The sequence below is a fragment of the Tiliqua scincoides genome, chromosome 3 (assembly GCF_035046505.1).
Source record: "Tiliqua scincoides isolate rTilSci1 chromosome 3, rTilSci1.hap2, whole genome shotgun sequence".
NCBI classification, from domain to species: Eukaryota; Metazoa; Chordata; class Lepidosauria; order Squamata; family Scincidae; genus Tiliqua; species Tiliqua scincoides.
Genome location: NC_089823.1, coordinates 77,761,146 through 77,777,402, shown reverse-complemented (window position 1 = coordinate 77,777,402; position 16,257 = coordinate 77,761,146). Strand labels below are relative to the sequence as shown.

Here is a 16,257-nt window from a genome sequence, read left to right as displayed (position 1 = left end):
CGCACCAGCAAGGGAACAAATGTTCCCATACCTTGAGAAGGCCTCTGTGACTGCCTCCTCACCACAGGATGCAGTGCATGCCCCATGGGCACAGATGCACTGGCACTGGAAAATTGGATAGGATTGGGCCCTTAGAGCCCAATCCTCTTCATGCCTACTCAGAAGTAAGTCCTATTATAGTCAATGGGGCTTACTCCTGCATAAGTGTGGATAGGATTGCAGCCTCAGAACCCACTCCTATGCATGTCTACTCAGAAGTAAATCCCATTAGAGTCAGTGGAAGTGTGGATCCCAGGGTATAGTCCCAGGGAAGTGTGGAGAGGATTGCAGCCCTAGAGTTCAATCCTATGCACATCTACTCAGAAGTAAGTTCCATCCTAGTCAATGGGACTTACTCCCAGGGAAGTGTGGATAGGATTGCAGCCTCAGTGGACTGGCATGTAGCTGTGGGGGGGGGGGGTATCTGGACAAGGTCACGTTTGTCCTTTAAGTGGAAGAGAACGGAGCACGGGGAACCGCAGGGAGCAGCGTCTCTTGGCCACAGCTTGTCGGGTATGGCCACAGCCACCAAGGAGGCCGTCTCAGCGCGGCCACAGAGTCAGAAAACATCCAGAGTGACGCATATCTTTGCCTTTGGGGGGATTTCCGGCTTCTCAATGCAAAATTCCCATTTCTTAACGCAGATGCCATTGCCGAGCAGGAAGCTCCTCGGCCAGAACCAGGAGGCAGCAGCAAAGCTCTTTCCACACTCAGGCGTGAAGGAGTGTCCGCTTTCTTAACTTGTCCCTCCGCGGCCCCCATCCAGCCCCCATCCCCCTGCTCCGGTGCGCGCAGGCGTCTTGCGCCCCTCCATGCAGTAGCGCGAACTCTGTCACTCTAGGGGCGGCACAGGTCTACGCTGCAACTCCGGGAAGGTTGTGCGCCGGCCTGAAGAAGAAGGCGAAGGAGAGCGCGGACGCTGCAGCCTGAAGGAGAGTCGCTGGCCTTCCTGCGGGCCGCGGTCGCTTACACGGGAGAAGGAAGGCTTGGGCGAGAGCGGCGCCCTCCTCCGCCCTCACCTTATGCGCAAGATGCTGGCCGCGCTGACTCGCTTGCTGCAGGGGCCTGTTGCCCAGAAACCGGTGAGGGGGGGAGGGTCACGAGGCAGCCCCCCCGCCAATTGGAACGGCTCTAACGGTTCCCTGGCGCCAGGTGTGGGGTGACCGTTGCTCCCTTCTCGCGAGAGGAGCAGGAGGCTCCTGACCGGCGGGGAGGGGGAGCGTTGCTGTTTATGCAGCTGCCACCACTGGCCTGACGGCTTCACTGGTGCGCCACCTGATGCAGGAGGCAGCAGCCCCAGCACGGACCCCCTCCCATGCAGTGGGCGGGGCAATGCCCAGGCGGTGGGCGTGGCTAAGCACCATTGGCCCGCCCCCATTGTTTTTATGACTAGCTTTTGAAGCAGCGCGTCAGCCCCAGCACAGACCCTCTCCCATGCAGTGGGCGGGGCAACGCCTTGAGTAGTAGGCATGGTGGTGCAGCAATGACCAGCCTCACCTGGTGTTTTTTTTTTGGCTATACCTTTTGATAGGGGAGAGAGATTTCAATGCGGTTTGTTTCCTAGCGCTCTGCAGGAAATTACGCATCGAATGACATATAACTTGATGGTCTTGTTCAAAAATACAAAGACTTTGGCTAGTAGGGGTGTCACCCCCCTGTGCTTGTTGCCTAGTGTGGCCTGCACCCCCTTCACCCCCTGGTGGCAGCACTGGGGGGAGCCATGCATGATGGCGTCATTCTTCTTCGTCATCATCGTTGGGCACTTTGAGCTCTTTAAATGACAAGACCCACTCTTTCCATCCCACTTGTTTTGGGCATTTGTTGCAGCCCTTATGGGGCTGTGGAGCTCCCTCACTGCTGCCAAGAGGGGGAATCTGTTTTAGGTGATGTGAAGGAGGAGTTGGCCATCCTGGGGCCTCTTGACCATGAGGCGTGTCTGCTGATGGGGAAAAAAGAGCGACCAAAATTATTGGGCAGATGCACCTCCCTTATGGGGAAAGGCTACAGCATTTGGGGCTCTAAAAGGCATCTGAGGGGGGACATGATTGAGACCATGCTAAATTATGCCAGTAGAGGGCATGTTTTGTCCTCTCTCATGCAACAACATAACTAGGAGACGTCCACTAAAATTGAGTGTCGGGAGAGTTATAATAGACAAACCCACAAAATTAGACCCCCCCCCCCAAATAGACAAAATTTCTTTACCCAGCGTGTAATTAGCCTGTGGAACTCCTTGCCACAGGATGTGGTGATGGCATCTGGCCTAAACTCCTTTAAAAGGGGATTGGACAGATTTCTAGAAGAAAAGTTCATCCCACTTTACAAGACGTGATAGGTATGTGTAACCTCCTGGTTTTAGAAGTCAGCTAGCTCTGAATGCCAGGTGCAAGGGAGTGGCAACAGGATGCAGGTATCACGTTGTTTTGAGTATTCCCTGAAGCATCAGGTGGGCAACTGTGGGATACAGGAATGTGGACTAGCTGGGCCTTTGGCCTGATCCAGTAGGCTCTTTTTATGTCCTTATGAGTTACTGCCACCTAAACAGCATGTTTCTTCACTCCCTTCTGCTGTTGCACCTACTCTATCTCTGGCCTGTGTGGGAGAGTCCCAGGGTGATTTCCAAATCCTGCCATGTGCATGTTCTCAACAGCTGATGGGTGGAAATATTTTTGCAAGTTATCTGCTCTTCATTTTTCTTCAGAGTTAGCATGCAGCACTGTCACTGAAAACTAGGCATGTTGCAAGGAGTGGAAGGAATAAGAGCAGGGCCTTTTTTCCCCCTTGTTCAGTTGCATGTGTCTGCTTATGATAATGATGACATTGGATTCTTGTTGTCTGAAACTCTTATTCTGAGAAATATGCATTCACTGTATGCTGTGCTGGATATTGGCAGAAGAACAAATTCTAGAATAGACCTGTGCAGCTCAAGTGAATGTGAAGACAGCGTGCACGCTGGGTGCCCTTGTCCCTTGAATTCAATTCAACAATAGAGAGGAAAGAAATAAATAGTAGAATTTATTTATTGGTAGAATAAATTACTAATGTTATTTGTTTTTATGTTCATGTGAATGCAGCCCTAAGTTCAAAACTTGGCTTGGCCATGGATGAGTTCTGTTCATCTGCTCTTCTCAGGTTGTAAAGCATAAAATAGAGCAAGACTGAAAAGAAATTTAATTTAACCTTACCGGACTTTTAAGTGTCGGAGAGTATATGAGCATTTGTGATATAACGCACACTCATTGTTGTACGAATCTCCCATTTTTGTCATGTTAGTGACATTTGGAAACTACTGAGAGCCCAATCCTGAGCTCAGTGCTCCGGCTTTCCGCCGGAGTGCACTATTGCAAACGTGCTGTAAGGCACGTCTATGAGGCTTACTGCTGGGCCAGTGCCCGTGCTAGCCCAGTGCTGGGCTAGCGCCGGGCGGGCGCCCATCCTCCACTGCTCAGCGGTCTCATGGACTGCGAGCTGTGGCACACTAAGCGGGGGCAGGGAGGAGGTGTTCCGGGGGGGGGAGGCATGGGGAAGGTGGAGAGAGGGTGGGCGGAGGCGTGCCAGGGGGAGGGAGCGGGGAGGCAGGAGCTCAGCTCCACTGGATCCTGTCGGTTTGTGCAGGGCTCGGCACCCTACACGAACACCTTTACTTACTACACTAACTACCTTTTGGTTGGCAGTAAAGTGAGTAGCCCCATTGCGGGGCTGCTCCCCTTACCCAGGAGAAGGGGATGAAACTCCCTTCTTCCAAGGCACCGCCCGTGGCGGGCTGAGGTGTGCAGGAGGTGGCAGCAACAATTCTTGGCACCGCTGCAGCCGCGTGCCCCAGGCAGCTCAGGATTGGACTGCCCGTCTCCTGTGTCTTTAATAGCTGTGTTACTGGAAGAAATTCAGTATGTCTATGCTGGAAGTAGTTGAACCTGTAGACCAGGGGTGCCCAAACCCCGGCCCGGGGGGCCACTTGCGGCCCTCGGGGGCTCCCATCAGGCCCTCGGGGAGCCCCCAGTCTCCAATGAGCCTCTGGCCCTCCAGAGACTTGCTGGAGCCCATGCTGGCCCGATGCAACTGCTCTCAGCATGAGGACGACTGTTCAATCTCTCTCCTGAGCTGTGGGATGAGGGCTCCCTCCACTACTTGCTGTTTCACATCTGTGATGCAGCAGTGGCAGTGAAGGAAATGTTGGCCTTGCTTTATGCAAGGCCTTTTATAGGCCATGAGCTATTGCAAGACTTTCATTCATTCATATAAGTTCAATCTCTAATGAATTCATTTATGTAAATTTATTCAAATTTTAAATGTAAATTGATTCTTTTTTCCCTGGCCCCCGACACAGTGTCTGAGAGATGATGTGGCCCTCCTGCCAAAATGTTTGGACACCCCTGCTGTAGACTCTTTCATCCTGTATTAAAAGCAAAGGAGGCTCTTTCAGTACAGAAGTCTTTTTCAAAATTTGCCAGACTATACTTGCTGTTTTATGTGTTTCAGTCAAGTTGACAGAATGGGAAGTTGTTTAATCAAGTCAGTACCAACTGAAGAAGAAAAAAACTTAATAATTTTGGTGAACAAACATTAATACATGCAGATGATATAAATGTAATTTTCCATGTCTAGGAGTTTCACGTGCTTTTAAAATCCACATTTTAAAAGTCATAATCATCATTATGGGTACTTAAGCATGAAGTTGGTGAATTGGCATAATATAATGAAATGAGTTTGACACCCCTAATATACCACGTAAGATCTTGTGGCAGTGTAGAAAGAACAGGAGGTCGGCCCCAAGCTAAGTACACTGTCTTCACCGGGCAGGGTACACACTCAAAATTGCTTAACATTAGGCTTAAAAATATGCTTTAACTATTCTTTGGTTCTTGCATTCAAGGTAATTTAAATAGTGCTGGTTTTGTGCTTTTAGGTACAAAGATTTTCACATGCTAGGGTTTGTAAAAACAAAATCAGAGTGCAGTAAGTATTTTTGGGATTATTAAAGCAGGATTTTATATGTGCAGAAATGGTAGAAACAGGAAAGGAGGGATAAAAGAAGAAAAGGAAAAAGGAACAGAATTTAATGTGCAAAGGAGCTGGGGGAAGTCTGGGGTGTGATGTAATCAGATCAGCCTGAAGTGGTGCAGCATTTACTACAGCCTCTGGTTAGGGACCAGTGCATGGATGAATGTCAAAGCATGACCTTTTTGAGCTTGCAAATTTTTTGGCCTGTGCAAAACAAATAACTAACTGTATAACACATGTGAATGTGCGTGAAACATAAACAAGACGAATGTTGCAGAAGGTTGGATGAAATCAGACTAAAGAGGAAAGCACATGGACATAATTTGAAATGTGGTTGTAATTTAAAACGGTTGAAAAAGCAAAGTGATGAAAGTTAAGTACATGAAAGTCATGCTATTGCTTTATCTTTGTTTAGTTTTATAATCATTTTACTTAAAGGCCTCTTTATCTTTCTCCTTATATTAAAAGGTTTCCCGGGTTGTTGTCGCTTCTCGCAATTATGCAGATTTTGCAAATGAAGCTACATTTGATATTAAGGTAGGTACCTTGACTTCTTTACTTTATAGAACTAATATTTATTATAAGCATTATAGTGGAGAAGAGAAATGTTGTAGGAGCAGTACTGAATTTGCTGGGAGATCCTATAATTTGATTTTATTACTGTATTTCTATCCTGCTTTTCTCCCCCAGAGGGGATCCAAAGATTTTCTCCAAGTGTTGTCTGCATCTGCTAAGTAGTAATGTTTAAATAGTCATCTTGTACCAAAAAACTGGAAGTGACTACTAGTCTTAATTTTTTTCCAGAAACATGATCTCCATCGCTTGGAGGAGGGCCCACCCACCACAGCTGTGATGACTCGAGAGCAGGGCCTTCAATACTATAAGACTATGCAGATTATTCGGCGCATGGAATTAAAAGCAGATCAGTTGTACAAACAGAAGATTATTCGAGGCTTCTGTCATTTATATGATGGGCAGGTGGGTGACTGAGCTGAGAAACACAAGACTTCTAGGTTTTTGTTTTCTGCTTAATTTAAACTCTTGCAAGAAAGAATATTTATGAAGAATGCCCACTGCAATCATACAGAGACATAAAGCACTTACAAAGAGAAAAGATGAAACGTTTAGCATCTCCATCATGACAATTGTACTTGTAGTTCTACACGTGCCATTGTGTTGTGCCAGCAATCATAGCCCTACCAAGTCCCATCCACTCCTGCAAAGAAAAATCCACAGGATCACCATATCTGGTATAGTTTCTCTCCAGGATGTTCCTGCTCTTTTCTATTATTATTGTTAATAACAATAATAACAGTATTTATATACCGCTTTTCAACAGAAAGTTCACAAAGCAGTTTACAGAAAAAAATCAAATAACTAATGGCTCCCTGTCCCAAAAGGGCCCACAATCTAAAAAGATGCAACACCAGCAGACAGCCACTAGAAAAGACACTGCTGGGGTGAGGTGGACCAGTTATTCTCCTCCTACTAAATAAAAGAGGAGCACCCACTTGAAAAAGTGCCTCTTACCAGTTAGCAGGGGTTAACTGGCCTCCCTATACTACAAGCTATTGACAACAATTCCCTCGCCCCTTGTATCTTAGTACTCAGGAGTGGTGCGGTCTTTCATTGCAACTTTAAAAGTAAAGGTGACCATATCAAGTGGGTTTTTTAAATTTAAACACTAAACAAGTACGCACAAATGAACTTATAGCTATAATCTCTAAGGAATGTCCTTTCTGTTGCAGTGCACAAAAGGATATCCATACCTGTGAGGCTAAAAGTTTGGTTTCTCTACCTGCTCCTTAGTCAGTATGTGGTTGTGTCTATAGGAGGTCAACTGTCAAGTCACCCAAACCTCCTCTGTGCTGTTCTTCCCCTTATTTTATTTTGGCCCTATTGACTTACTTTGGTGATTAATTTTTAAACTATCAAATAACACTGACTTTGTAATCATCTCCTATGAGATAAAAATATTTGGAGGCGTGTTGTTGATAACTTTTCATAACATGTTAACTATTTTGTAGTTCAGCCAATAAGGCAGTGAACTTAGTGTTTCTTTGGCTATTAACTTGGGAATTACATGATACAATAAGACCACAATCATTGCACAGTCTTATCACTTTTTTTGCTTTGGTTTCTGAATTGTTGTTCAGAGTTTGTAAAATGGTTTTTATTTTCTTCTTGGTAGACTCTGTATACTTGTATATGCTACTTTCAAACCTATTTTGTCTATTACAGGAAGCTTGCTGTGTTGGACTAGAGGCTGCCATAAATCGAACAGATCACTTGATCACTGCCTACCGGGCTCATGCCTTTGCATACACTCGGGGTGTTTCAGTTCGAGAAATCCTTGCTGAGCTCACAGGTAAACTTTGTGATCAGTAAAATGTTATGTAAACGTGGAAAGAAATAGTTCTATTTTAAACTAAATCAGTTTTAAACACTTGTACTAGTATGTCTGGCTCTGTGATGCTAGCACATAGCCATGTTTTGTGCAACTGCAGTTGTGTACCTATTAGCATTGTTTGCAGCCAGTCTGCTAATAAGCCCCAGGGTCCAGGGAAGAGCTCGAAGAGAGAGCCACCACCTTAAAAACAAAGTGAGAAGCTGAGAACGGGAATGAGAGGGGCAAGGAGCTGTATTGTGGCTGGGGTGAAGATCAAGATCTGTTGATGCCAGAACTGAATGGGAGAAAACCCACCAGTGTATGGGGCCTTAAGCAAGAAAGAGGAGGGTGTGGGGCAGCAGTTCACCCCTGAACTCATGCCACAAGGGCTTGGGCAGGGCTGGTCCCGTCTTAAGAATAACATAAGATAGTGATTCTCAAACCACTTTTTAGAATGACAGTTTGTTGGGACCCACCAGAAGTGATGTCATTAACCTGGAAGTGACACCATCAATTTAGGTTTCAAACCTAAGCCACAGTCAACCAGAGATTCCATTATACAGTATGCTTGTTTTTTTATTTTGTATATTTCGGAATTCATACATTCCAGCTCAGGAGTCAAAGCAGAATGCAGACTTGGATCCTTCTCCAACCACACAGCATCCCCCCTTTCCAGCAACCCATCTTCCCACCTTTTCAGGGCAAAGCACCATGCCCTTCTCTTACCAGGAGCCTGCCCTTCCCAGCAGCTCTGTACTCTATATTTTCAGCTCCGTATTTTCAATGGTTGCTGTGCAACCAACCTGAAATTGGCTTGTGCCCCACTTAGTGGGTCCTGACCTACAGTTTGAATAATGCTGACATAACATACTTTGCCAACATGAGTTTTAAGAAAAATTTTTTTACTTGTTTGTTTTTTGGTGTCTTATTTGGAATTTTTAATATTTTTAGGTCGGAAAGGAGGATGTGCAAAAGGCAAAGGAGGCTCAATGCACATGTATGGGAAGAACTTCTATGGTGGCAATGGTATTGTTGGTGCCCAGGTAAGATATAAAGGTAAAATATTTGTGTGGTAGTAGGTAGGTTTTACTCGTGATCAGTGTAGAGTTAAGCATGTTTAAGCCTGATGACTCCAGCAGATTTAAGTACGCTTGTCCTGGATGCCCAGTTGTGTCCTCAGTGTTTTAATATTTCTGCAATTTAGTTCTAACTTACATGATTAGTGGCTGAATATAAACATTTTCATAAAGAAATAAATTAGATCAAATTTTTATGACACCATACAGCATATGGTCTGCATATTTGGCAAGGTGCTATATTAATAATTAACTATTACTGCTAGCTACTCGTAACTCTCATTTTTTGAAACTGTCTTGTTTGACTAGCTCTGCACATTGAAATTGTAGGTTCCTTTGGGAGCTGGTATTGCTTTGGCATGCAAGTACTTCGGCAAAGATGAGATCTGTGTGACATTGTATGGTGATGGTGCTGCCAATCAGGTAAGCTTCAAAGTTTATTCTGTGTAAAGCTGACAAAGTTTATTATGCTTATTTAGAGCCTTGTTACATTCAAGACAGCTGATTCATGTTGAGGTGAAAGGGGGGTGTTTTTACTTACTTAGGGTTGCTGCACCAGTCAGGAGTTGCAGGGAGCCCCGTGCAGCCCTCCGCAGGGCTCATTGAGTGTTAAAATGTTGGGAAAAAGCTGTCAGAAACCAGTTCCAGATTCGCTATCACAACCAGGAAATGGTTTCTGATAGTTGTTTTTTTTCAACATTCTAACGCTTGGAGAGCCCAGCGGAAGGCTGCTCAGGGTTCCCCACAACTCCTGGATGGTGCAGCAGCCCTCAATTTGACAAGTTTTGAAAGTATTAACTAGAAACGAGGTTGAGAAGGATAAGTTCTGAGCTGTATATATTTATAGTGAAGTGGCTAAATATGAGTTGTGACAATGCTGAAATCAGCTAGACAGTCTTTCCCAAGTGAGAGAATATTTAAAGTTTGTGTATGTTCAAGTTATGTAAATTGGATGAATGAAATGGAGAGGGAACTAAACATGTGCTGTGAACTTTTTAATTCTTCTTTCAGGGTCAGATATTTGAAACATTTAACATGGCAGCCTTGTGGAAATTGCCATGCATTTTTATCTGTGAGAACAACAGATATGGAATGGGTACTTCTGTAGAGAGAGCAGCTGCCAGTACAGACTACTATAAAAGGGGAGACTTTATTCCAGGACTTAGGGTAAGAAAAAAATTTACTGTGTTCCATCTTTTAAGAAAAATATTCATTTATTTAATTTTAAAGATTTATACTCCTCCTTTCCAAACCCAAGGGAAATTCCCAAAGTGGCTTACACAATCCATACTAAAATATACAATACATGAGACAATAAATGAAATCATTAAAATCATTAGAAACAGTGATAAATAAAACCATTAGGAGGGCAACTGTTTTCACCAGTGTTTCTCAACATTTTGTCTCTCACTGTACGACTTTACATGGTTCACCTGTTGGAAGTACCACTGGAAGTAAATGGTTATTATGTCATTTCCAGTTACTTCCATATTGGGAGGCCAGATGCAATGCAACAAACACTGAGTTCGTAGGGGCTGAGTGTGAAAGGGGGGTCTTTTTGAATCTGCAAAAAGCACACACTGGAGCACTGCCCGGTGAGCGGAGTCTCCTCCTGATGCTTGTCACATTGCATTGCTGGTCTTGCTGCCTGGTGGCAGGGGTCTGCAAGTACCACTGGACACCACCTCAAGTATCAGTGGTATGAGTACCACTGGTTGAGAGACAATGATTTACACCAAAACATTATTATAACATTATTATAAAGGCACAGAGGGCAGACATAGACCCATCACTCAAACACCAGATGAAACAAAAATGTTTTGAGCCCTCTCCACAAATCCATGAGAGGAGGTGGTCCTTAATTCCCCCAGTAGGGAGTTCCATAATTGTGGTGCTACTACAGAGAAGGTTCGCTCTCCCACTACCATCTCTCTGACTTGGAATACAGGCAGCACTTGTAGGAGAGCCCTCCCAGATTATCTAAGAGGGTGGGCTACAATGTATGGGAGAAGGCACTCCCTCAGCTAACCTGGACCTAAACCCTGAAGGGCTTTAAAGGTCAATACCACCACCTTGAATTGGACCCGGAAATGAATGGGTAACCTGTACAATCACTGAAGCAAGGGTCCAACAGAGTCAAACCACCTAGCTCTAGTAACCACCCTGGCTGTCTCTGCACTAATTACAGCTTCTGAACCATCTTCAAGAACCACTTGGTTCATCTTCTGAACCACTTGGAGCATGTTGCAGTAATCTAGTCTTGAAGTCATTAAGGTATGAACCACTGTGGTCAAACCTGATCTACTCACATAGGCTGCAAGTGGTGCATCTGGTGAAGCTAGACAAACACACCCCTAGCCACTACTGTCACCTGGCTTTCCAGGGAGAGCTGTAAGTCCAGGAGCACTCCCAAACTGAGTACTCATTCCTACAGGGGGAGTGCAACTGCATTCAGAATGGGCAGATGACTTGGTACCTGCATTGAGGATTTCCTGACCAGGAGGACCTCTGTCTTTTCTGAATTCAGTCTCAATCTGTTGGCCCTCATCCAGATCCCAGCTACCTCAAGACAGTGCTCCAGGAATTCCACAGGCTCCCCGGCCCCAGATGGCAAGGAAGGATAGAGCTGGGTGTCATCAGCAGAATACAGAGGCAATACATGGAAACCTTAACTGCACCTCTTGTACTCAATTTCTGTATTAATGCTTCCCCCCCTCTTTTGTGCCAAAAGGTTGATGGTATGGATGTTCTTGCTGTAAGGGAAGCAACACACTTTGCTGCTGATCACTGCAGAACAGGAAAAGTAAGTTTTAGTCTGGCTGATCATGTGTGTTGTTTCTCTTGCATAAAAAAGTAGATAGGTATAGCTGGAACTTTGAAGAGATATTATTCTTGTATTTCTGCAAATTGAGAGTAGAATCTGCAGGTTGAAGAGACATGACAACCCACTGAATTAGCTGTAAGCATGGACCAGGCAGGGAAAGAGTAAAATGTAACTATTAATGAAGTTTAAAAGATGGGGTAGAGAAATTATAAGTAGGCTGATAGGAAAGCACAAACAGGATCAAATGGATACAGTATCCACTAGTATCCAACAAACAGAGCTGTGATGTTACAAGCTCTCCCCCTCCCCCACAGCATCACAAAACAGTTTGCAAGCTGGCTTGGAGGGAAAAAAGAGAGAGCAAAGTAAACATTAATCCCTCAATGCCTCTAGGTAGCAATACATTCCCTAGCCTAGCTACTCAACATTTTCCCAGGAAATCCTCAATCCTTGCACTAATTGGAGAGTAAGTGGGTGCCTTCAGTGTGCCAGCATTAGGGTTTATATAGCCAACTGGCCAAAAAGCATATCTAGCTTGCTCTGTGCTCAACCTTAGAAAACCTAGATTTTATGTGTCATGAAGTTACCTGATCAGAGAGAGTCATAGACCCTACTGGGCTCTCCCATTATGCCCTTTTACCTAGCTAGGCAGGTTTTCTATCCAGTTGGCCAGACTGGGTATATTTCTAGGCAGACTAGCTATCCTCTACAGCAGTGGTTCTTACTCCTTTAGCACCAGGACCCACTTTTTAGAATGAGAATCTGTCAGGACCCACCAAAAGTGATGTAATGACCAGAAGTGACCTCATCAAGCAGGAAAATTTTTTAACAATCCTAGGCTGCAATCCTGCCCACACTTACCCAGGAGTAAGTCCCATTGACTATCATTGTTAAAAGAATATACATAGTAGCTTGTTCAAAGTACAGGTCTGTATCATTTCCCCAAATGCAGTCACATACCATAGTAGCATCAAGTCTACTATATTCAAAATAAAATATTGAAATGAATGGGGACCCACCTGAAATTGGCTTGCGACCCACCTAGTGGGTCCTGCCCCACAGTTTGGGAAACGCTGCTGTACAACAATGAACTTTTCTAAATCCATATCTACATGTGGTTGGTTTCAAATGACGAAGACTGTTTGCCAGCAATTTTTTAAGATGCTGAATTTACCCAAGAGCTTCTCGGGTAGTAGTACTCAAACTGGTGGGTCATGACCCACCAATTCATGTAAAGATTCCCTGCCTTTAAGGGGCAGGGGAGGGGATGAGGGCAGCTAAGGGGGGCAAGGGGGTGTGCTTGTACTTAGGGTTGCAGCAGGCCCCAGGAGGTGCAGGGAGCCCTGCACAGCCCTCAACAGGACTCCCTGAAGCTTGGAATGTGGGAAAAAAGTGAGTGCAAACCACTTCAGGTTTTGCATCACAACCAGAAGATGTTTTGCACTTGCTTTTTTCACATTCCAAGTCTTGCAGAGGGCAGCGTGGGGCAGCCTGCACCTCTTGGAGTCTTCTACAGGCCAGAGTAAGTACAAGCACCCCTCTCGCCCCCCATAGTGATACAGTCCTGGGGATCGCATTGCTGCCCCTGCCCCTCCCCCTGCAAAGACTTACTTTGGGAGTAAATCTCCTAAAACATTTGAGAACCACTGTTCTAGGGAGTTAAATGTATAAAAATAAGGAAGAATAGGCCAAAAATGTATTAAGGCTCTGCCTTCCCCTGTTTATACACGTTTGGGTGGCGTGGAATGGATTGTCTGATATCTTTTATCAGCAAAATACAGTCACTCAGAGTTATTAAAGCCCCTGAACTTGGATTTTATAGGGTCCTATTGTGATGGAACTACAGACATATCGTTATCATGGACACAGTATGAGTGATCCTGGAATCAGGTACACTTTTTCTCAATTTCAAATAACCTTTAAGTAGAAAATGATGTATGAAGGTAGAATATGGGTAGGGGCAATGGCTGAATCTTAAAATTTGTCCTTAACTTTCTAGGTGATCCTCTCTTGAGAACCACAATTTGAGACTACAAATTTTCTTGTACTTGGATTTCCAGTTTTATAGGGGAAAGAGAGGTTATTTAATAGTTAAAGGGAAGCTTGTTCACTGCTCATGAAAATAATTATTTACCTATTTGTGTATATTAAAACTTAAAATTCAACATTTTAAAATCAAAAGCCTGGAAAAAAACAATATAGACAAAAGGCATTTATGAAAAGCAGCAAATAAACTGTTGTGCCACAAGAGCACTGTGGCCCTCCTTCTTGCCAGATTCCTTGGGGAAAGAGAAAAGAAAGCTGGTAATTCTGTTGTGTGATCGAATCAGGTCACTCTGTGTAGAGGAATTCCCTGCTGGCTGTGAAGCAATGCCTACAACAGTGATTTGTGCAGAAGTGTGTGTGTGTTCTTCCAAGGTTGGGTAATTGTTGCATCCCAAAATATTTACTCTTAAAGTAAGTTAAGTTTGACAGAAAAGTGTTCTGAAGTTCTGGATTAAAGTTGAAGGAATTGTCTGGGAAATACAATTTGTGACTTGCTACCAGCTCATAAATGTGATTGCCTGTTGGTGTGGTATTTTCCCCCTTCAGATAAGCGAAAGAGGCTAGTCTGGCTACCAAAGAAATGCTTAGGAGATGAAAGCTGCCTCTGAATGCTTTTCTGTGTAACCAGTCATGGTTGCTAGTGCATGTCTGGCTTGCATGGGGTTACGGTTTACATTGAAGCATCTGTCTTCCTGAGAAACAAATGTTCAGCAGTATGCTACATTCTTGTGTTGTTGGCTTGTCATCTTTGTAGTTACCGAACAAGGGAAGAAATTCAAGAAGTGAGAAGCAAAAGTGATCCCATTACTCTCCTGAAGGACAGAATGGTGAACAACAACTTGGCTAGTGTTGAAGAGCTAAAGGTAACAAGCCTTTGTTCCAAACTCTGAGTCAGTTATTTTGAACACATTAACTAAATCAATAGAAAACATTTTTTAAAAAAAACTAACAGGTACTCCAAACTGAATGCCTCTGTATTTTCTGTTTGCATCCTTCCCTTCCACTTTAGGAGTAGAATAGTGTTCCTTGGGTTATCCCTAGTTGTTGTCTCAGCAACCCTGTCAAGTTAGTTATGTTGAGAAGGCTTTTGAGTCTGGGCTTCACATATTGAAATCTGACACTCTGGTTACTGCATCACCCATGCTGTCTGCTGTAGAAAAAAGAATGGCAGCTGTTGTTCTCACTTAATTGGCTAATGTAATGTTAACACTAATAGTCATACAATATTCACTGAACTACCAACGTGAATGTCAAGGGATTTAAGTTTTTTTAGGGAATGGGGCTGACCAGAAATCTTGGGCTCAGGAATAATTGGAGTGGTTTTGGTCTTCCTCTACTCCAGTGTATCACTTGTAAGAACATAATTTGTTATATAAAAAAGTTTTAGTTTTCTGCATAAATGTGAGAACTGCTTATTTGAGATCATTCTGAATTAGGATTTCATCTTCAGAGGGCCACCTGAAGTACTTCAGTTTGGAATAACTCATATATAACAGCAGTTGACTTGGAGTGAGACTTGAAGTTTCCGTATCTGTATTTGAACCCAGACATTTTCTAGACTATGCACTACAGAGGTAAACAATGAATTGGCTTTGAGAGTTTGTCTGTAAACCAGGAGGTGCTACTTCAAAGGATTGGCAATGAACTTTATGGATTTAGAGAGGAAGGGGAAACATTATTAACAGTATTTTTATATACTGCTTTTCAATGAAAAGTTCACAAAGCAATTAACAGAAAAAATTCATTTTGTTTTTCTTGACATCTTTCCCTTATGTAGGAGATTGATGTGGAAGTAAGAAAGGAGATTGAAGATGCTGCACAGTTTGCCACAACTGATCCAGAACCAGCTCTGGAAGAACTAGGCAATCATATCTATAATAACGAGCCACCCTTTGAGGTGCGAGGCCCAAATCAGTGGATTAGGTACAAATCTGTTGGCTAAAGTTCTGTCTGTAGCAATCATTAACTGATGGGCTTTTATATTGGAGTTCGATTCTTGCATCTATTCTAAGGAAAAACAGCCAGATAATTTGCCCATTTAGGTGGGGAAAAATGTTTGGCAGCAGAATAGATACACCGTATTGGTGGGGTTGGGGAGACAGAACTTTATAACAAGGAATTCTGCAAACTACTCAAGAACAAACTAAGCAATGTTTATTAATTTATATATATGCTTCATCTGGATGGTGTGTTTATGAAAGTTATTCTGCTAAAATCACTATGTACAGTCAAATTGGCACATTAAATTTCCTGAGCAGGCATTTCCGTGTATGTATTATACAATTTTTTCTTCTCCCATGGGTCATTCTTTAAGGAAAAGAAGCCTGTCTTCATGTATTTAGGAATACAGTTTAAACTAATCATCTCATTTAGGATCTATGCACAGTTTTAGGTGCTCTGAGGTTTTTTTGGTAAAACCTCATTTTTATTGTTATAACATTACCATCTGGCATTTATTAATCAGAAGGCAGCAGAGAACTGTTCCACACTTAAAAAAATACACTAGAATATTTAAGTGTGAAAATCTCAAATTGAAGAATACCATACATTTTTAATGGCTAAAGCGCACATGTTTGCTGTGTTGCTATCAAAAATGAGCAGTTCTCTAGCTATTGTACTATTTACATATGAGTTTTAAATATATGAGTATATCTTAGCTGTGTTTTATGGTGATATTTAAATGTGCTAACTTCCAAAAGAATCACAAAACATGCTATTTATGAAAGATTTATGGTGGTCCTCCTGTTTAACAACAAATCCAAAGATAAAACCTGTTTAATATGTCTGTGCAAAATGTGCAGGACCAGTATACATACAGTATGTACAAAAATAAATTAGCTGGAATGTGTGCTCATCCTTTTCTCACTGCATCAGCATATGGG

At 43.4% G+C, this 16,257-nt stretch overlaps 2 protein-coding genes across 7 annotated transcripts in view; one reads left to right on the top strand and one right to left on the bottom strand.

Moving 5' to 3' along the window:
- Positions 1-886: 886 nt before the first annotated feature.
- PDHA1 (pyruvate dehydrogenase E1 subunit alpha 1) lies at positions 887-16,229 on the top strand. Its single transcript, XM_066619205.1, has 11 exons — positions 887-1,121; positions 5,509-5,577; positions 5,845-6,018; positions 7,282-7,408; positions 8,381-8,472; positions 8,836-8,928; positions 9,517-9,672; positions 11,237-11,308; positions 13,152-13,219; positions 14,130-14,238; positions 15,153-16,229. The coding sequence occupies exons 1-11, from the start codon at positions 1,062-1,064 to the stop codon at positions 15,315-15,317; spliced, it is 1,185 nt and encodes a 394-aa protein (XP_066475302.1). The 5' UTR covers positions 887-1,061; the 3' UTR covers positions 15,318-16,229.
- MAP3K15 (mitogen-activated protein kinase kinase kinase 15) overlaps positions 6,162-16,257 on the bottom strand; it is a 100,234-nt gene continuing 90,138 nt past the window's right edge. For 4 of the 6 annotated variants that reach the window (XM_066619196.1, XM_066619198.1, XM_066619201.1 and 1 more), the window contains one exon: positions 12,801-14,121. In XM_066619196.1, the coding sequence (XP_066475293.1) occupies positions 14,039-14,121 (83 nt within the window). In that variant the 3' untranslated portion in view covers positions 12,801-14,038. Of the gene's footprint in view, positions 6,257-12,800; positions 14,526-16,257 lie in introns of those variants that run through there. The other 2 variants (XM_066619200.1, XM_066619197.1) reach the window with 2 other exon arrangements.